Raw genomic sequence first — 22,468 nt, 5'->3', positions numbered from 1 at the left:
GAAGTCATCCATGCTGCACCAAAAGGGACGGCAGCAGCAAAAAGGGTATTAACAGTTGCTTGCACGGGAGGAAGTTCAGCCGAGAAGAAGAAGAAAGTTGAACGGCTGACCATCTCGTTCGGAGAAGGCGATTTGGAAGGAACGGTCCAACCTCATGACAATGCTTTGGTGGTGACGGCCAGGATAGGCGGGTTCCTGGTGAAGAGGGTAATGATCGACCAAGGGAGTGGGGCTGACGTCATGTACCCGGACCTCTTTGAAGGGCTCGGATTGAAGACCCAGGATTTGGCGAAGTATGACACGCCGCTGGTCTCATTTGACGGGAGAGTCGTTATTCCCGAGGGACAAATCTCTCTCCCGGTGGACATGGAAGGCAAGGGAGTTATAGTTACCTTCATAGTAGTCTGATCATTCTCACCGTATACCGCAATCCTGGGGAGGCCGTGGATTCACGCCATGAAGGCTATTCCGTCCACCCTCCACCCTCCACGTAAAAGTTAAATTTCCCACTGAGTATGGAGTTACCTAGGTAAGGGGGAACCAACAAGTGGCGAGGCAGTGTCTTGTCGCCGCGGTCAGATGGAAAAATGAGCAGCTCGGACAAGCTGAACAAGCCGAGGAAGAAACTTCATAGCAATTACAGAAGCCCCGAGGGGAAACGGGGACGGATGTGGCCGAGGAGGTACTAAAGGTTAGAATCCTTCCCAATACTAACAGGTATTTCCAGATAGGGGACTCGATTGGGATCGTTTGACATAAGATACCGACCTAGAAGCTCAGTGAAGGGATAGGTTCTCGCAGATTTCATCGCAGAATTCACACCCAAGAATGACGGCAAGGTAATCTGTAGTGCAGAAATTCGCCCGTGGAGGGTATTTGTGGACGGCGCTTCAAATGCTATGGGGGCCGGAGCTGGTATTGTCATAATCACCCCTGAGGGCATACGGTTGGAACACTCCTTCAGATTGGGATTCAAAGTCTCAAACAATGAAGCCGAGTATGAGGCCCTATTGGCCGGTTTGAGGGCCGTATTGCAACTAGGCGCAAAAGATGTTGAGATTTACTCGGACTCTCGACTAGTTGTTTATCAGATCACAGGAGACTTCGAGGCTCGGGACTCTCGAATGAAAGCTTATCTAAGTGCGGCCAAGCAGATTATCGGTCAGTTCAGAACGGTAAAGGTGTCCCAGATAGCTCGGTCATAAAACAAACATGCCGACTCACTTGCCACATTAACCTCATCGGCTACCGAGGACACGCCACGATTAGTCACAATAGAACTTATAAGGGAGCCAAGTATCAGCGTGAAGAGTATTCCCGACTAAGCCAGAGTAGAGGTTGCGAAGGTAGCAGTGGCCAACCCGTGTTAGATGAACCCGATCATAGATTTCCTTGCCGAGGATAAGGTTCCGGAGGATGAAGACGAGGCCAATAAGATTTGTCGGGTGGCTCCCCGGTACTGGCTGTCTTCGGACCACAAATTGTACCGAAGGTCCTTTGTAGGCCCTTACCTTTTATGCTTGCATCCCGAGAAAGTCAGGGAGCTTCTGACCGAGCTACATGAGGGAGTGTGTGGCGGCCATGTTGGAGGACGATCTTTGGCACACAGAGCGATGACCCAGGGGTTTTGGTGGCCACAGATGCAGAAGGATGCCGCTGAATATGTTCGGAGCTGCGAACAGTGTCAAAAGCACGCCCCTTTGATCCATCAGCCTGCAGGTCGTCTAAATCCCGTCAGCAGCCCGTGGCCGTTCGCGCAATGGGGGCTTGACATACTCGGACCATTCCCCCGAGCAACGGGGAACCGCCGCTTTGTACTGGTGGCTGTAGATTACTTCACAAAATGGGCGGAAGCCGAGGTCTTGGCAAACATCCGGGATACTGACATGAAAAAGTTTGTATGGAAAAACATAGTTACAAGGTTTGGGGTGCCAAATTCGCTAGTAACAGACAATGGGCTACAGTTCGATAGCAAAGCTTTTCGGACCTTTTGCAGCGAACTCGGCATCAGGAACAAGTATTCAACCCCGGCTTACCCACAAAGCAACGGCCAAGCTGAGGCAGTGAACAAGACTATTTTGAACGGGCTCAAGAGGAGGTTGGACGGGGCAAAAGGAAGATGGGCAGAAGAGCTACCCAATGTATTGTGGGCTTACCGTACGACCCCCAGAAGATCCACGGGGGAGACCCCGTTCTCTTTGACGTATGGAGCGGAGGCCGTAATACCAACCGAGGTAAGCTTATGCAGTGCACGAGTCACAGGGTTTGACCCCGTCCAGAACGCCGACCTGATGATGGAGCGTTTGGACTGGCTAGAAGAATGCAGGGAGGCCGCGACCATACGGCTCGCCGAGTATCAGCAGAAACTAGCCCAAAGATACAACCGAAATGTAAAGGGGAGGGAATTCAGTGCCGGAGAACTGGTGCTAAGAAAAGTCGTGGGAAACATGTGAGACATAGCTGCAGGGAAGCTTGCTCAAACCTGGGAGGGACCGTACAGAGTTACAGCCATCGCTGGTGCAGGGGCCTACTACTTGGAAGACCTTGACGAGAGGCCGCTCCCCCGGCCGTGGAATGCCAACAACTTAAAGAAGTTCTACGCATGACCATCCGTGTAAGCCAGAACTTGTATTTTGCTAAAATCAAGATTATGATGAAGTTATTTGTATATGCTGTTTTTGGTTCCATAACTGCACACCAAGAGAATTATAACTAAAATCTCTAAGGACAGAAACCTGGCCCTCGGCTCGATTAAAATCGCCGACCAGGTGGAAACCTTGTAACTAAAATCTCTAAGGACGGAAACCTGGTGCTCGGCTCGGTTAAATCGCCGACCAAGTGGAAACCTTGTAACTAAAATCTCTAAGGACGGAAACTTGGCCCTCGGCTCGATTAAATCGCCGACCAGGTGAAAACCTTATAACTAAAATCTATAAGGACAGAAACCTGGCCCTCGGCTCGATTAAATCATCGACCAGGTGGAAACCTTATAACTAAAATCTCTAAGGACAGAAACCTGGCCCTCGGCTCGATTAAAATCTCCGACCAGGTGGAAACCTTATAACTAAGATCTCTAAGGACAGAAACCTGGCCCTCGGCTCGATTAAAATCACCGACCAGGTGGAAACCTTGTAACTAAAATCTCTAAGGACGGAAACTTGGCCCTCGGCTCGATTAAATCGCCGACCAGGTGGAAACCTTATAACTAAAATCTCTAAGGACAGAAACCTGGCCCTCGGCTCGATTAAATCACCGACCAGGTGGAAACCTTATAACTAAAATCTCTAAGGACAGAAACCTGGCCCTCGGCTCGATTAAAATCGCCGACCAGGTGGAAACCTTATAACTAAGATCTTTAAGGACAGAAACCTGGTGCTCGGCTGGGTTAAATCGCCGACCAGGTGGAAACCTTGTAACTAAAATCTCTAAGGATGGAAACCTGGCCCTCGGCTCGATTAAATCACCGACCAGGTGGAAACCTTATAACTAAAACCTCAAAGGATAGAAACCTGGCTCTCGGTTAAGGTAAATTCGTCGAGCAGGTGGAAGCCGTATCGTCACCAAGTAAAAAAAGGATAAAAGACAAAAACATCACTCTCGGTAGGATCAAAATCACCGAACATACGGGAACCCTAACCCTTTACAAACTCTTAAGTCCATTGGCACTCTCGGATTCTCCAAAGCACCGCGCAATAGGTTTTGGGAGTATCATTTCATTAAACAGCCAAAACACTGGCATGATCCAAGCAAAACATACAAACAGATGGAAATTCATTCAACAGATTAAAACGAAAGTTAGAAAAGGAAAGCGGTTTACCAATCAAACAAATAAAAGTAATCGTTCGTTCACCACATTCCGGTGACATAGGCAAATAAACCAATAAATTGAAAATGCGATAAAAATAAGTAAAAACATAGATAAAGTAAGAGGACTGCAGAAAATCAACTGGAGGGTCAGGCCGCGTCCGTCACTTCTGGCTGGTCGGTCAGGGGGAAATGCAAGTCTTCGCCGAGAAGGTCCTGCACAGTCGGGATACTGGTGGCTTCCATGTCCTCTGGCTCGGCATAAGCGTCAATTTGTTCAACCAGCTCCCTCATACTTGCCATTTCCTCCTCATCAACAGCAGCCAGGGGATTCTGCACGGCAGGAACAGGGCTCGGGAAAGGAATTTGGCCGGGGTCCTTCAGGTGTGAATCCTCTGGAACTCCCAGTGCTTGGAGAGCGGCAAACCACCCGGCCTCAAAACCCAGGTTCCGAGCCTGGGCCACCACTGGCTCTGCAGATCTCTCGACATCATCGAAGCCTTCGTTATACCACTTTTGCTCGGCGGCCGCCAGGGCTGCCCGAAGGTCGGCTAGCTCCTCGGCATTGGCAGTATTGAGGCTGATGGCTTCAGCTCGCTTGACCTCCGTCTCATTCTGCTTAGTCAAGAGCTCCGCACACCTCTTTTCGGCCAATGCCCTGTTCTTCTCCGCGGCAGCAGCCTTCTTCTTGGCGGACTCAGCTGCCTTTAGCTTTTCCTTCGCCGTTTTGGCCGCTGACTCCCGCGCCCCCTTTTCGCGCTCGACTTCCTCGGCGAGATCCCGTGTCCGGCTAGCTACTATGTGAGCCAGTTGGGCAGCCTGGCAAGCACAAAAGTTAATAAAAAAGCAGAAGTGAATGTATAGGAAGAAATAAATAAACTAAATAATTACCGCAATGGCGTGCCACTCTAACTGGCGCCCCACAAACTCCTCAGATCCCTCCTCGAAGGCGTGCACATCCTCAGGAAGAAGAAGACCTTCAGCCAAAGTTTGGGCAATACGGCCACCCTCACCTTTCTCCCACATCCGAACACAGGCGGTTGAAGGCAATGGCTTGCCGTCCAATAAGAACTTGGGCTTCCATGCTGGAGCCACTTGGGAGGAGAACGCAACCCCCGTACCGGCCTGGGCCTGCGGCTCACAGATCACAATCCCCCCTGTGGGCTGGGGAGGACTCTGGACAGCAGCATCTCCCGGGCCTGTGGGAGGTTGATCGGTTAACTTTTGTTTCTTACGGGCCCGTCCAGCCTGAGAAGAGGGTGGAGGCTGAGGCCCCTGGCCCCGACCCTGAGAAGGTGGGGGCTAGTTGGGCTGCCGTGCACTGGGCACAAAGCGGTCTATTGTCATGACCCTGCTTGACACCATCCTTCCGCTGGGTTGGATAGCTTCAACCGACGAGGCAGCTATTTCAACCACTGGTTGCTGAGGCTCGGTCGGGGGATTCTCGGGTTGCGGCTGCTGTTGAACAAGGCCCTCTTGCTGGATAGTTTCGTGGGCTAACTCTCTAAGGCGCCGAGACACCCGTTCCGTAGACTCGTCTCGCAAAGGGGCTAGCTCGTCCGAGCAGGTGAAGCGCCGTCCAAAGTCCCTCGCCTCCTCGGTTGTAAGCTTCGGCGGCAAGAAGTTCGCGTACCGGAAGTCTATGTATGACAGCAGGGGATTGTCAACTAGAAGTGCCTGCTTAAAGTTCTGCCAGGTGGAGTAAACTGGCTCTACTCCGAGGATCAGGTGCGAAGCCCGGAGTTGTCCGTCCCAATGCACGTATATCTCGGAACAGAGGATGAAGTTCAAATCCTTGGCGTGGACGGTTCTGATGTCCGGAACAAACACTTTGCCGTCTGCAAAGGAACAAATGTCATATCAGTATCTGATTATAAAGATTTACTTCAATAAAAAGAAAAGGAAAAGTGGAGGAAAACCATTAGGTCAAGGGATTGGTACAAACCCACTTCACGCCGTGAAAGGGGGCAAGGGACGTCCCCGACAAACCAATTGCCACGCACCCGAACGAACTCTCTGGCGGAGTTCCTGTTCGAATCAGGCAGGCATGATATCAGACGCACCCGATTATCTCGTGTCTTTAGGTAATAATTGGAAGCTTTATTCCCACGGAGGCTATACATATGGTTAATGTCATGGTAATTTAACTGTAAATCAAAGGTATGGTTCAACCTACTGACGCAGCTAACTACCCGGTAAAATTTGGGGGGAAGCTGGTCGGGACACAGCCCGTAGTACCTAAGTGTATCGGTCAAGAGGGGATCCACGGGGAACCTAACCCCGCCTTCTAAAATTGCCATTAGAGGAAAGAAGGCTGTACCAAATCCTCGGTGGAGAGCAATGTCACTCTCGTGGCAGTAAGCCACATCCACGTCATCGGGAATACTAAAGGTGCTCCTAAAGGTGGCCAAGGCATCTGGGGACTCTAGAAGATACGAGTAACCCATCTATAACACCTAACGCTATGAAAGGTAACTTAAAGAAATAAGCTGAAGGAATAAAAAGGGGAAGAAAAACTTACTTTGGGTTCTAAGAAGGAAGGGAACACTGGGCAGGAAAGTAAGCGCAACAGAGTGTTGGTCGGCAGAGAGTAAGCGCGAAATATCGGAGGTGGAGGAAAAATGAGAGAATGTTCTTAGGGGAACTATTTATAGAGCCAGAAAGGGGGGGCAAAGAGACGTTTAATCAAGCAATAAATGGGCGCGATTTACGAACGGCTCTGCGAATACCAAACGTAACCAATACGCGCGCCGCTTCGGTTCACGAAGCGTCAAGCAATAATGACAACTATACCTGGCACCGCGAAATGGCACGTCTTTTGAGATGAGCATTAATGAGAAACCGTAACCACGTCTCCCAGGCCATAAAAATCTCCGAGGTCAAAAGGCTCGGCCAGCTCCTTGATTCTCCCCGGCAGCTAGGTATGAATCAAGGGGGGGCTAATGTACGGCACCGAGACCCCAAAGCCCATATAGGCCATTGGGCCCAGGCCCAATGGGAACAGCCCCATTGCCCTAAGCTCTTCTTGGAACTGCCTTAGCGTAAAAACTAGTTTTGGGCCTTGAATTCTGATAAGTGCTCGGCATAAACTTTCCCGATCAAGCGTATGAACCGTGTCCGGGAAAACCATGATATGCCCGGTAAACTATATTACCGAGCATTATCGACTAAGCTGGAACCAAGTTCCAAGGCCATAATCGTTACACCCCACTCTCACCTAAATACCCACTTAAATCAGATAATATTGGACCTCCAATTGCACTAACAATGGCAGTAATTATGACCTCCCCACTAAATTGAGGCTATAAATAGAGGAAGTTAGGGAAGAAGAAGGGGTTCAGAAAGATAGAGAGAAAACAGCCAAGTGAGAAAAACAAACTGAGTGTTGCTTTGAGTCTCTCTGCCGAGAACGACCCAGAGTAGGAAATCCTTAAGCCCACTACAAATAAATTGTGAGCCCAAGTGAGTTAAGGCCCAACAGTCTCATCCTTGGTTCCCACGAATGCTATAAATGCAAACTTTTTTACAAAAAATTTTACAGACTATTAATATGGTGAGTGGTTATTAGTAAATGAAAAAATGATATTAACAGTAAGTTTAAGTGAAAATCGATAAGAAGTTGGTCACATCAACAATTTGTAAAAATGGTGTAAAATTGTTTGTGACTATAGTATTACTCATTAAAAATTATATTGGTTAAAATTTGAATTTTCGAGATTTTCTCCTTTCTTTTATTTCCTACCCCACCACCGTTCTTCCATGTTTTCTCCATCACCACAATGACTGCCTTGGAGATACCTTTTTGGTTACCAAGGATGCCCTGTTGAATCGGAACTAGTGTCTTTCCCATGTGAATTCCAAAACCTCTCGAACGACTCCCCAACTTCCCCTCTGGAGCTACTATGGATCCTTTATGTCTGCCTTTAAATAATTCAGATAGCATCAAAAGGGTGTTGGACCCCAATCACATAATGAAAACTTTGTTGCCCTCCCTAATTGTTCTTGCAAACTAACCCAGAGATTGCTTAGAAATCAGTTCGTCAACATGAGTCAAAATTCTCATAGCACTCTCCTTTCTCATACAAAAAAAGCGCAATGAATTATGACCTCGCTTATAAATATATAACAAGTAAATGATCCCCCCTCCTCAACAACAAACTCAAAAGTTTTCGATTCGATGAAAACAAATGTAGAACCCACCATTGGACAAAAAGAACGAACAAAATAAGAGGGAAACTAATAATAGCTTAAAAGTGCAATATTATATTAGTTTTGATAGGTATTATCACATTTATTTTGTGTTTATTCCCACACTTACACATAAATATGAGAGTTTGCAAGTTTTCTTTAAAACATACTCATTATGTGTGTCTCTTGTAGGAGATTAGAATAAATGAGCTAAGCATGTAGACATGCAGTCAAGAGAATCCAAGGGTGAAGATCAATTGAAAAATGGCTTTTGAAGAATTTAATGAGTCAAAGATGTGTGGAAACATAAAAGGAAAGAGAAATTCGTTTGATCTAAAGATGGGAAAAAAAATCCTGACATGGGAATATTCTGACCATTTTTGGTACTTTGGCCATATCTTTTTACTCCGATGTCGGATTGACTAGATTCTTTTGACCAAGGAAAGAGGACTTGAAGATCTAAAACTTTGTAGTTTACCAAAACTTTAGAATTTGCCATATGCAAGGCTAAAACTGACCAGAAAGTTGACTCATTATTGAAAAACAAGAATTGACATTTTTTTTTTTTTTGGAGAGCATGTGTTTTAGGGTTTTGAATGTTATATGTATGTAAAGTGGTGGGTTTTTGCTAATAGTGTTGGGTTGTTTCTTGCTGTACTAGGCCCAAATTTTTCTGGATACGGGAGTTGGGATTGGTCCAACTGCATCTCAATTTGGTCCGACTTGCGTGCAAACTATGCCTTGTTTGCTAGGAACGTACTTGCTGCAGGTAGAGCTGTTTCAGATAAGTTGTGGCAGACAGACATAATAACAAAATAAAATATCCTGGCTGCTTAATAGAAAAATGACCAAATGATCCTTGCTCAAGAAGCATAATCACAGTAATAATAGTTACTTTTAGAAAAGAACAAAGGGAACAAATGGTAATATATATATGAGTGGATCAAAAGATAAAGAAGCTAGATTGAATCTGGTCCGCAGGAGCAAAACCAGAGAGAAAAGAACGTTTCTTCTCAAAGCAATTAATCTCCCAGGAAAGTCTTGCCGTGGAAATTAACTATCTTGAGAGAAACGGACCTGAATGGTTGATGCACAAGGGACTCCTTTTGATTTTGACAGAGAGCAGGATTTTGTGAGGGAGAAAGGAAATCAATCTATTGGTGCATGCTTGCCGTTCTAACTCACCATCTATTTTCTTTCTGGTTGTTTTCTTTTCTTTCTTTTCCTCGTACTCGCTTCTTTTCTATTTCCTGGTATATCTTTTCAAATTCCTATTCCTTAGTTATGGTTCCCGTTATTGCTCTCTCCTGTTGTTCACGACAAGGTTTTCTTTTTATAGTGTCTGTCGTAACCAGGTTTTATTGTTTTAGCCCTTAACCTCCTTTATCTGGTCTGGGTGTATTGGTTGACCACCATTGGTCCGTATGTGTGCCCCCCCCATCACCAGACAAAGAAGGGTATTTTGTTTGTTTATCTGCCGTGGCACCCTTTCCTGCTACAGTCTGGGTTTTTTCTCTCTCTCTATCTCTCATGGTATGCACTTAGTGGTTTCAATTCAGCTTGCTTCTTTTGGGTAGTATGTCATCCCAGCAGGACATTTCTCCCAAAAGAGCTTGAGCCGGAACCTCAAGAATAGATTTTTCCCCTCTCCCCACCACCAAACCATGCCCTATTACCTCTGACCCACAACTTCACCATGCTCTGTATTGGCTGGGCACAGGCTGGTGGCGTCTGGGCTTTACGCGTGCCCCCCTTCCACGTGTGTCCAAAATCTACCTGCTGCTGAATCGCCTGCCGTGGTCTGGAGGCTTGCTTGCATAGTCTGCCATCCGTTTTCTTTGTCCTTTTATGTGAGCTGCTTTTCAATTTTCCGCTCCCCTTAGGAACTGGGTTTTATTTGATATTGGGCCTCACATTTCTTTCGGCCCATTTTTTGATTACCCTCATTTCCTGCCATATTATTCTGTCATTCATGCTGTAATGACTCAATCCTACTGGGCCTCTTTAGGCCAGCCGTTTACTCTTTCCCCCAGTGGCTTGGCATGACCATTGGTTTTCCTACTTATGGGCTCTCGTGCCCCTTTTGTCTTTCTCTTGGGCATCCTTGGCCCATTTGCTTTCTTTGGGCTTCATTGGCCCTTTTACTAACTCTGCATTCCCATGAGCTTTTACTAACTTCATTGAGCTTCCCTGACCCAATTACCTTATTCTCATCCTTGGGGTTCATGGGCCTGTCATTAACCCCTTACTTTCTTTGTTTGCATTACTTTGGGTCTGCGGTGGTCCTTTCTCACTTTTCTATATAATATACTGCCCATGGGTATGTTATTTCTCTCTTTCCGGACTTCTTTAAGCCCACTTGTCTTTTCAAGGCCCATTTGTTTATTTCATGGGCCTGTGATTCATTATTCCTGCTGTTTGGGCCTAATGGTTTTGTTATCTGTTTGCCAATTCTTTGTTGCCCTTGTCGTTGGGCTTTCTTTTTCTACTTGGATTCTCAAAAAATGACCCTCAACAATGTATAGAAGGGATACGAGGGCAGCCACATTTTTGGCAGCTGGGAAACCTTATTTTCATTAATTTTTTAGAGTTTTTATTTTCTATGTAAGCTTAAGAATCTAAGTTAGGGTTAAGGGTGAATCTCCATTGTAGTAAGTTGTCCACTATTCAATCTAAGCATGTTTTTCTATGTTTTGACTTTTGATTATTGAAATCAATTGTTCTCTTTTCATAATTGTTTTGTTAGATTGATATTTAATTTCTAATTCTTTCAAATGTCTATTCTTAAATTTTCTTATTGTTAAAATAAAGTTTTATAATCTCTCTAATAAAACATAATAATCTTATTAGATATTATTTTTGCCATAATATTGCCTCTAGGGTATGCGATGTTTTTGAGTTTTTCTTACAAAGTTATTATTTTCTAAACTAAATTGTTGGAATAATTGATGAATATAATCAACTAAAAAGAGTTTTATTAATAAAGCTTATTTCAAAATCTTCCAATTAGATAGTTTATGTGTTTACTTACCCGATTGTGTACTAAATTGGATTGGTAATGGATGCTTAACAATATTGGTGGACAAATCCTAATGATCTAGTGATTTTAATTATAGAATTTTACCAAACTTTCTTTGTCTTAGTTTCAATCATATTTTTCTATATATTATTAGTGCTTTTGACATGTTCTTGGTTGCTTTTTCTCGGTGGAACAACAACCTTAGTTACATGACAATTTCCGTTACAAAATTGAATGACATTAGAAACAAACACTATTAAAAAAACTATGATGGACAAAACAATCTATGGCTTATTCGAGGTAGCTAGGCCTCATAGATTATATAGAATATTTCTTGTCAAAACAATTACCTATAATGAGCTAAATTGATCCAAGCTCTTGTATGATGTTCATAGTTTTGAGAATAGTCAGCCTGGGCCATCAGTAATAACAATTTCGGCCAAGAGCCTTTTAGCTCAATGGCATAGCTTGCTCTTCTTTATTAAGAGAACCAATTTCAAAATATCTGTGATACTTTAACTTGATGTACATTGGTACATGTGGAAGTATTACAATAGGCTTCACCATCTCAAAATAATAGATATTCCACACTTCACAAATATCTGGGCACTTCGATAGTGCATGAAAAATAGATTCAGAAGCTAATGAACATATGCTGCAGATATCCGTCTCCAAAACTTTTCGTTTCTGGAGTCCTTATTCTTTAGTCGGTAGAGCTTCGGAACAAGCACGCCAAATAAAAGTCTTAACTTTATTTGGCACTTTAAGCTTCCACACACGAGACCAAAAACATTTTAAACTATAATTTTCAGAGCTTGATGCCTCACCCCGCTAATCTTCCTCAAATAACAGCTGGTATCCAGTCTTAACGGAATAAACACCGTTTCTACTTCGAGGCCAAATAATAAAATCTGTTTGGTTAGTAGTACAGAGAGGTAGAGCTTTTATTCTTTGGGATTCAAATGGGAGAAAATTCTGATATATCACTTGACCATTCCACCCCTTACGTCATAATCAAATAATCGGGGACGAAGGGAGATTTGGACAAGGGGGGCAATGGCCTCCCCATTTTTTTTAAATATATTAATATATACATAAGTACTAATTTTAGTAATTTTGTTCTATAAAATTATATTTTTCCTTCCTTAACATTATCATTTATTCTTTTAATAGTACTACTCTAGTCACAAATTTTTCTACAACATTTTTACAAACTGTTGAGTTAGTAAATTCTTAATGGTTTGTGTAAGGGTAAAATTCCCAAGTCAAACAACGGGCCTTGGGCCCTATACAGAGTCCAGCTACAACCAAGGAGAAAATGGGGCGCCAAAAGACTTCTAGTCCAACCCTAATAAGTCCAAACTTATTTAAAAAGACGTCCGAGGAGGAATGTCTCCTCGGACGTGCCAAATATGGGCCCAACATGCACCCTATCCATAATGAGGAGTCATTCCAAACAAATATTGGTAGTAAGGATGCCCCTCACAAAGCCGGGAGAAGAACGAGAGCATAGGATGTCCAGGGGGAGACCCTAACTGCCGCATTAAATGCAAGGAAACTACTTTTCTGGCCGCATTAATGTGGAGAGGACAGGCGAACAGTGTTACCTTGGCCACTGCAACTCACAGAAAGGTAGGGTGGATGTCCGATGGGACAGGCACTCAAGTAAAGGTCCAGGTGATCAACAAGTGTAAGGCTCTTATTACTTTAAGGAGACTATATAAGAGAAGGGCATCCCCATGAAGAAGGGATCGTAAAAAGGGAAGAAAGAAGGATATAGAGAGAGAGAGAGAGAAAGGTTATAGCCTTTAATCAGAAACAGAGTTGCACCCATACGTCTCCTCGGACCGAGCATCCAGTGGACATAAAGGAGATATTCTTACGTCCAAACCGCTGCATGGCCTAAAATTAACTAACACTCCATTCGTCAAGTCCTAGTTCTGTAACTCACTCTCTACAAATTCATTGTTTAGGGTTCTTTGGGCCAGAATCATCTACTTGCTGGACCTGGGCCCCAAAAACCGACCCTACAGTTTGTATATAGGCCCATCACTTATACTAACAATTTGTAATAATACTCTCTATATTAAAGTCAAATCTAAAATCTAAAACAAAATAAAAAAACCCCAAAAAATTATCCAATAGCAAGAATTACCAATAATAAAGCTAAAAAAAATTAAGTCCAATCCACCAATTTTATCAAAAACAAATAACTTGGTCCTTTACAAAATTTTAAACAAGATAATTTAAGATGTACACATAAAAAAACACAAATAAATGAATAAAAAACTATTAGCTATTAAGCAAAAGAGCTAGAAGCTAGACTGCAGCACACAATCAATAGCAAAGTTGCCTCCAAACTTTAAATCCTTGGCTCCGGCCCGCAAATAATATATCAACTGTTGCTTCCTCCAAACTGGCATCTCATGTAGAAAGCACTCTTGATGTGTAAGTTTCAGGTATCCAATTATCTTCATAGACTCGCATATTTTTTCCATTCCCAACTCTCCATTCCCAATAAGATTACTTTCCTAGCTTTTAGAATGCTTTGCCAAGCAAAGACGAAATTTTTAAATGGAGCAAACTTCAAGTATGCCAAGTAAGATTTTTAAATCACTGTTAAGAAAAGTAATTTCAGGTCAAAGCATAAGTGGCTTTACTGCAATTGCCAAAAACAAAACATAAAAATCCATCCATCCTTATTATTATTATAAACTTATAATTCTAATGCTCCCATTTGGTATAGTAGTTTAATAACATGTTTTCAGTTTTTAAACAATAATACACATATTTTCATATATTTTTTCACCCGCATATATTTCAAAAAAATACAAACTACATTACTAGAATGCGTTAACAAACAGCCCCTCAAATACCAAAAATACTAGTATTACTTGTAAATAAAAAAATGGAAATGTTAATGAGTGCTTTGAGGACATTAGTTAACAATCTATTTTAGGAAATTTTTGACATCACTTTTATGAAAAATGAAAGAAACTGTCAAAACATTAATTTTTTTTTTTTTTTTTTCTTATAAAAACTTTATTTAACTGGATTGTTAACCAATTCTCTTAAGATATTGGTTAGTATGACTTATAAAAAAAATATACTAGAATTACAGGGGTAATTATTTGTATGAGCTAAAAATAAGAAAATAAAAAAGAATTTTAAGGCTGTGTTTGGTTGCCGTAAAACGTTTTCCGGAAAATACATATTTTCCGGAAATGCTAATTTCCGGAAAATGAAAATATTTTTGTGTGTTTGGTTGTATTTCAAAAAATTTTCCGGAAAATATTTTCTAGTGTTTGGAAAAGAAGGAGGAAAACACAAAACCCAGAAAACACAAAAGCCACAACCCAGAAAAATCGCGATCTCGCCGTCGCGAGATCGCGATCAACGGCGCGGTCTCGCCGTCGCGAGATCGCGATCAACGGCGCGGTCTCGCGACGGCGCGATCTCGCGTTCGCGATCTCGCGGTCGACGCTTCGCGAGATCGCGCCGTCGATCGCGATCTCGATCCGGCGCGATCTCGCGAAGGCGAGATCGCGATCGACGGCGCGATCTCGCGAACAACGCTTCGGGAGATCGCGCCGTCGATCGCGATCTCGATCCGACGCGATCTCTCTTTTTCCGGATTTGGCTGTGCTCGTCGATCGCGATCGTCGATCGCGTCGCTCGATCGACGATTGCGATCGTCCACCGCGCCGCTCGTCGGCGCGATCGTCCCTCTCTCTCTCTGATCTGGGCTCTCTTTTCTCTCTCTCTCTCTCTCTCTCTCTCTCTCTCTCTCTCTCTCTTTTTCCGGATTTCATTTGAAGTGAAAATGAAGACAGAATTCATTTTCCGTGGTCAAGGCTTCAAATTTCGGTCAACCGGAATTCGATTTCCGGAAAATAACGTTTTCCGTCACAGCCAAACGCTCCATTTTCCGGAAATTGATTTCCGGAATTCGTTTGAAGTCGAATCAAACGCACCCTAAAAGGTGCTTTATAGCTGGTCACCACCATCACGAAAATCAGTAAAAATTACTGTCCACTTGCCTTTGTTGACTAGGTCTTTTTTTGTTTGGTCTTGCTGATGAGATGAGCGATGACTTGACTAATAAATAACAGGCCGTGAAATTGTGGATGAATTCCTCCGATCTGCTATTCCTCTACCCTTTCATTCTCTCTCCAATACACGGAGAAAGAACACTAACTATCCTTTCATTTACTAAAAAGCAATTACTATTTAATAGGAACTGAATCCGGCATTGTTTCAGGACATCAAGCCTTTCGATCTGTAAGTACCCTTTTTTCACTCTTATTCGTCTTCTTTATTTCTTTTCTTTCCCCTCATCCTTGAAATGAAAAATCTAAATATCAAATCTTCTGTACTTTTTTGTTTTGTTTATCTGTATTATAGTTCAAGATTTACAAGTATGTGTCCAATGGATTCCATGAGCACTGAAGGAGGGTCAACCTCATCACCTTCTACTTCTTCTTCAACAACTCGGTGGAAATTCGATGTCTTTATTAGTTTTAGAGGTAAGGACACCCGTTCTGATTTTACGGACCATCTATATGCAGCTTTGGAACAGAAGGGCATTTTGACCTTTAAGGATGATAATAGACTTGAGCGGGGAAAAGCTTTTTCAACAGTCTTGAAAGCAGTGGAAGAATCGAGGTTTGCTATCGTCGTTTTCTCAAGAAACTATGCATCTTCAACATGGTGCTTGGATGAGCTTGTAAAAATCAACGGATGTATTAATGACACGGGAATGACAGTTCTGCCGGTTTTTTATGACGTGGATCCATATGATGTGCGGAGGCAAAGAGGAAATTTTGCATATGCTTTTGATGAACACGAAGAACGATTTAAGGAGAATATTGAGAAGCTTGAAGTTTGGAGAGAAGCTTTGAGAGAAGTGGGGAATCTGTCTGGTTGGGTTGCTACTGGAGATAGGTAATTTCCTAAGAAATGTATTTTATGTTGATATTTAAATGAAAATTTTCTTGAAGTATATAGAGTAGCATAATATGAATGCATGGATTGAAATATTAAAGCAAATCCTTTAGTGTTTATTGGTTGAGATATTGTTTTAGGTTAATTAAAATCCTGAAAGATAAAATCCTTAGGGATGCTAGGTTCTCTTTTCCGTTAAGAGTTTGTTCCTCCAAACATTTTAATTTTTGTTGTAAAAGACTTGTCTTAGTTATATTTTTTCAGCCCGTTGTTGGGTTGTTCCTCAAAAAAAAAAAAAAAAAAGTGGAAATACACAGAAAGATAGAATTCAAAATGAGAAAATTCAAATAAAGGAGCGGGTAGCCCCTATTGATAAAAAATATGAGGGAGGGTCACTTAAGTTGATGAAAAGATGATGGAATGTCGCTTAAGATGGTTCGGTCATGTTCAAAGGAGTGTGACCCATGCACTAATAAGAAAGAGTGGGTTGATGCATCATACAAGTTGAGGGAATAAGAAAAGGTAGAGAAAGACCAAAAATTACATTTGTAGAACTAATAAAAAAGGACATTTCAATTAAGTGTTTGTTTTGCATCAACTTATTTAACTTTGTCCTGAAAATGTACTAAAGTCTACTTGTATTTTGAAATTGCAAGAAAAAGTGAGTTTTTAAATAGCTGTGCATAAAAGCTAAAGCTAAAAATTGAACGAAAAAGCTAATGCCAAACACATGAAGTAATAGAGAGTATGGCCTTAGATAGAATAGAATGGAAGAAAAGAATACATATGGCCGACCCTAATTAATTTGTTGACGATACATAGCCGATCCCGAAATTTTGGGTCTAAGGCTTTGTTTATTGCTTTTATTATTAAATAAAATCCTTTTAAGTGCATTTTGACAATTTTATTCACAAACCACTTGTTTACAGAACTAAAATGTTTACATAATTTTAAGAGGTAGAGCTTTACGGAGTTTATAATTCATATTAGTCCTCAAATGAAAATTCAAAGCACACTTCTTATATTGGTAGTTGACGAAATTTGATGGATTTGTTTCAGTAAATATAATCATACAGTTACAGTTCTTATATGGGTAGTTGAGTATTTCTATCCATGTTTCCTGAGCCAGTTAGTTCATTTTTGTTTGTGCAAGAAGTATTATTGCCCAATATTTTTCTTCATCCCCAAGGTTTTATGATTGGTTTGGACCATAATTTAATTATTGTTCTATCATCTTTGCAGTAATGTGTCAGAATTAATCAAAAGCATTGTGGAACAGATATCACAAAATCTGAGTTCAAGTTTCTCAAGCATTACCAATGACTTGGTAGGAATGGATTCTTCAGTGCAAGAATTGATCACTGCATATTTAAAAAATAGGAACAATGTTTTCATGATAGGGATTTGTGGTATGGGGGGATCCGGAAAGACAACTCTTGCTAGAGTGTTCTATGAAAAACTTCGTAATTCTTTTGAAGGTTCTTCCTTTATTGCTAAGTTAGAGAATATTCAGAAAAAATTGATTTGCTTCAGTTACAACAGCTTCTTCTAGCAGATATTTTGGAGGAAAGAAATATAGAGATAAGGACTGTTTATCGTGGAATTGACATGATCAAGAGAAGGCTATGTCATAAAAAGGTTCTAATTGTTCTTGATGATGTTAATAAACTGGACCAACTAGAAAATTTGGCTGGAGAGCATGGCTGATTTGGATTGGGGAGTTTGATCATCATAACAACTAGAGATGAACGTCTATTGTTCCAACATGGAGTGCGTGAAATACATAAGCCTAATGCATTATCCAGTGACGATGCTTTAAAACTTTTTTGTTTGAAAGCCTTCAAAGATGAAAAACCCAAAGAAGATTATATGCAACTCTCCCTGGATGTTGTACGCTATGCTAATGGCCATCCATTAACTCTTGTAACTTTCGGTTCCTTTTTGTTTGGAAGAACAGTGGATGTATGGCAAAGTGCATTGGACAGGTATAAAAAAAATCCTAAAAGAGAAATATTTGACTCACTAAAAGTAAGTTATGACGGGTTAGTGGAAATGTGGAAGGATATATTTCTAGATGTTGCATGTTTCTTTAGAGGGAAGATGAGAGATCAAGTAATAGAGATATTAGAGGCCTGTGGTTTTCACGCAAGACTCGGAATACAAGTTCTCAAAGAAAAATCTCTCCTAACCATAGAAAACAATGCATTGCAGATGTATGATATAGTGCAAGAAATGGGTATGGAAATTGTCCGTCAAGAATCACCTGAAGAGCCTGGGGAGCGCAGTAGGTTGTGGCTTCATAAGGATTTGTTTCATGTACTGATGAACAATACGGTAAGAACATCGGCAAAACAAAATTTTATTTCAACGGTAATATTGAATAGATACACAACACAATTTCATTCTTTAAAGAAAAAAAATCCAATATATATGTAGTTACCTAAGTACTTAATTTATAAAATATAGAATACAAAATTTTATTTATTTTCATGTTAATATGCTGATTATTTCTTGTGTTAATGTGATTGTCACTTAAAAAAATGTCATCGTTGATGATTTCTTACATTTTGAAAACACAATGTGATTGTGACATTGTTTATTTATTTGAATTGTAGAATTGCATCCTTTCTAGTTGCAATGTATGATTCTCAAATGAAAATATCATTTGTTAATATATGAATAAAACTTAAATAAAAATTAAATTGTTTCTAAGGGCTCAATTTGGCAATTTCTCATCCTTCACCATGTTGGATTTACCAATGGTCTGGGAGATTATATATGTGGAAAACTTATCATGGATATTATTTGCCTCTAATACTATAAAACTGAAAATTTATTCTTAACTTTTGTTGTGCAATTCTCTGGTCCTTTGTTTTTGATTCTTAGGCAAAAACAGCAATTCAAGCCATAGTCCTAGACTTATCTGGAGGGGATGAGGCATATCAGCACATTGAACCGTATTCTCAAGGTTTTTCAAAGATGTGTAATCTTAGATTGCTCATAATTAACAATGTGCACATCCCAAATGGTCTCAATCATTGTTCTAATGAATTAAAACTTCTTGAATGGTGTGGGTATTCTTCAAAATGTTTGCCATCCAGATTCCAATCAAAAGAGCTTGTTGAACTTAGACTGCGGTTTAGCAAAATTGAATATCTTTGGAGAGGTGTAAAGGTGATTTTTTTTTTCTAGCCGTCTTTTTATTACTTGTTATTTCTCTTTTCTCTAGGAGTCGCTTCATATATACTTTCTTTCTGTTTGAGCTTCATCCTTTCATCAATAAAAATTGTTTTAATATTTTTTTAAAAAATCAATAATGGAAGCTAATTATCCTTTTTTTTTTTTTTGGTTGACAGTGTTTAGACAAGTTAAAAGTCATCAATCTTGAACATTCCATAGACCTTATTGAGACACCTGACTTCACAGGGGTTCCAAGACTTGAGAATATTTGTCTTCGAGGTTGCAAAAGTTTGGTTAAGATTGACCCATCTATTGGACAGCTTAGTAAGCTTACTGTTTTAAATTTGGAATTCTGCCAATCTCTTATCAATCTTCCAAGCAGCACAGATAGTTTAAGCTCTCTTGAAATACTCATTCTTTTGGGATGCTCAAAACTTGCCAAACTGCCAGAGAACTTGGGGAAAATCAAAAGTTTGAAGGAACTTAATTTCACTGGAACTGCTATTAGAGAAGTTCCATCTACCATTAGTTTCTTGATATGTCGTGGATGTGAAAAGCAATTTTTTAAGTCAAGGCTTGATAGTGTTTTCTGCGTTCGCTCGTTAAAATCTTTATCACTATCTACAAACAAGCTTGTCTTTGCCCTACCCACAAGCATCAGTCAACTTCAGAATTTGGAATCTCTTAATTTGGGCAACTGCATTCAACTTCAATCATTGCCAGAGTTTCCATCAAATTTGATATATATAAATGCTAAAGGTTGTTCTTCCCTGGAATGGTCACAAGCACTGCTCAGTGCGGGCAATTTGTCACAACCATCAATTTCATTTTTTAATTGCTGCAAGTTGGTTGAGTATGATGAGGGTGGTGATGGTCTGGCATTTGCAATGTTGAAACATTACCTACAGGTAATCTGTCCTCTCTCTCTCTCTCTCTCTCTCTCTCTCTCTCATTGTTAAACACGGGCAGCTCCAGTTGGAGCCCAGGGGGTTCAAATGAACCCCCTGTACTGAAACCAAAAAAAAAAAAAAAAATATATATATATATATATATACCCTCTTTTTTGGTTTTGACCCCTAGAATAAAATTTTGAACACCTTGGTCCTATATTTTTTTTAAGCCTAGTTGAAAATAAGTTTGAATATAATTCTTTTAACAATATCTTGGTCTTTTTAAACACACATACACACGAAAAAAAAAAAAAAAACCAATTTGATATAAAATTTGGAAAAAAATTAATAAGCCTAACAACAAAAGTAGAAATTTGTTAATCTTAAACCTTAGAAAAAATTCACTTAGATCTTTAAAAAATTGAAATAAATCAATAAAATGGGAGATCAATTGATGAACGATTGCTTGGCTATGTATATTGAAAGAGATATAGTTTGTAGGATTAATAATGAAGATATCATGCAACAAATTCAAAATATGAAACATCGTAGAAAGCAATTGTAAAACTTTATGTATTTGAGTTTTTTTTTTTTTTTTTGGTGATGTTGATATATTCAAGTTCTCTTTTATTTAAAATTTTGTATAATTTATGTTTCTTATTAACCCCCCTTAAAAATAATCCTAGAGTCGCCACTGGTTAAACAATATGTTTTTTTTCTTTTATGTACAGAGGCTCATTTATCCAAAAACTGGATTATATGAAACTTCTACCAAAAGGAAAGATAGGTCTAGAGCTGCGTTCCAGATAAATATTCCTGGATTGGATGTTCCAGAGTGGTTAACTCATCGAAGTATTGGGCACTCAATATTGTTAGAGCGGCCTCTGAATTGGTCTAATAGTAGGTGGATGGGAATTTCTTTGTGTGCTCTTTTCAGAATAAATTTCTGCGGGTATTCGAGCGAAAGATATAGTCTTAAAGGTCATGTGAAAGCCTATGGTGATATGCCTCATGATACTTATAAAGTTATTAAAGAGACATCCTCTGAAGTTGTTATTTGGGAGACATCCTTTGAAGTTGCTATTAGGGAAACATCCTTTGATTATAATGTGTGTCACCTTTGGCTATTGTATTGGTCTCGTGATGATTTGCTAGGTGAAGATTGGAATGATCATGAATGCAGTCAGATTAATGTTGTATTTGACAGCAATAGCGAAAGTGTGAAGGTGATCAAATGCGCAGTCTGTTTGATATATGAGCAAGATGTGGAAGAGTTCATTTAAAAAATTGCACAATGCAGCAGTAGGTGCGTTATTGCTTCCACGGGTTTGAATTGTGTCCATCATAAATTTGAAAATTCAACCGTAGTAAAAGCTACCAAAATTATGAGAACCTATGAAGACAATAATGAGGCAGGACGTAGTGCAAGATGGAGCTTTCCTGAGGAAACTGAAAGCGGTAACAACCATCTCATACATCCTGCCTGTTACAAGTATTTTCTTTATAGCTGTAATTTCCCAGATTGTTTGTCCAGATTTTTGTGTAGGTTTGGATTGTTTAGGTGTTGCATAGGCATGTACTGGGTAGGTTTTTTCTTCATAAACAAATACGAGAAATCTCAATTGTGAATGGTTATAATAGGGTATTGCATAATTGTGGCCAACACTCTCCTCCAGTCATGACAAATTGAATCACAATTAACCTGGTAACATTGTGACTGCAAGCAATCCAAATCACCCTTTACTTCTGTATTCTTGAAAATTAACCTTATATTTTGTCGCGAGTTCAATGCCAGTTGTCTAAAGAACTTGATTTTTCAGCCTCCACGTCATCATTTGTTACAAGAAGCCTACTAAACTAGTGAAAGCTTAGGTAATTAATGCCTATGGATTACACAAGTCTTGACAAGTATGTTAGAGATTTAAATGAGTAAATAGTGTGGATTTGTGTGTACCGCTGGTTTTGTCATCAGCAATCAAATTCCAATATTTTCTATTTTTTGGCCTGACCTCAAGCGAACTCATAGACTAAAACAAATCAAAGGTAATTAAGAGGAAAAAGGATCAAATATGGTTCAGTTTCTTTCAAAATCCTTCCCAAGATATGCAACACTAGCAACAAATGTGGGTTCAGCACACCAACGACCTACGAATTCCAAGAGTCCAACCTCAGTATCACTACGCGTTGATGTTGGGCTCGTGTGGTTTGTATTGCCAAGCCCAAGTCAACATAAGATGATAGAATTCCAATTGTAATAGGAATCTCATCTAGCCGACTTAACATGTATATCCATATATATGTGATTAGGTGCGGCAAAGTAAATTGACAAGAGATGAATTCCAAAAGACCTGGTACCGTATAAGAAGAAAAATAAGAGAAAAGGTTGTGGGTTATTCAGTCTTGTGTTTTTCTTGTGAGAGAGAGAGAGCTAGGGCGTAATTGG

At 40.5% G+C, this 22,468-nt stretch overlaps 1 protein-coding gene across 1 annotated transcript; it reads left to right on the top strand.

Annotated features, from left to right (window-relative positions):
* The first annotated feature begins 15,770 nt into the window (after positions 1-15,770).
* On the top strand, positions 15,771-21,308 carry LOC115981203 (putative disease resistance protein At4g11170). The gene is made up of 9 exons (XM_031103369.1): positions 15,771-15,955; positions 17,015-17,083; positions 17,198-17,433; positions 17,793-17,940; positions 18,049-18,289; positions 18,842-18,912; positions 19,057-19,129; positions 19,312-20,043; positions 20,757-21,308. Exons 1-9 carry the CDS (start codon positions 15,771-15,773, stop codon positions 21,306-21,308), a joined length of 2,307 nt encoding a protein of 768 aa, XP_030959229.1.
* The last annotated feature ends 1,160 nt before the right edge of the window (positions 21,309-22,468 follow it).

The sequence above is a fragment of the Quercus lobata genome, chromosome 3, assembly GCF_001633185.2.
Source record: "Quercus lobata isolate SW786 chromosome 3, ValleyOak3.0 Primary Assembly, whole genome shotgun sequence".
Taxonomy (NCBI): Eukaryota; Viridiplantae; Streptophyta; class Magnoliopsida; order Fagales; family Fagaceae; genus Quercus; species Quercus lobata.
The sequence above is the reverse complement of the archived record's forward strand: the minus strand, read 5'-3'. Positions and strand labels throughout refer to the sequence as shown.

What these genes read in the sequence shown, in the direction of transcription:
- LOC115981203 (XM_031103369.1), top strand. Translation starts at nt 15,771, where the DNA reads ATGACAGTTCTGCCGGTTTTTTATGACGTGGATCCATATGATGTGCGG. An exon ending in ATGTACTGATGAACAATACG is followed by an intron (nt 18,290 to 18,841) that starts GTAAGAACATCG and finishes TTTGATTCTTAG; the next exon opens with GCAAAAACAGCAATTCAAGC. An exon ending in ATCTTTGGAGAGGTGTAAAG is followed by an intron (nt 19,130 to 19,311) that starts GTGATTTTTTTT and finishes TTTGGTTGACAG; the next exon opens with TGTTTAGACAAGTTAAAAGT.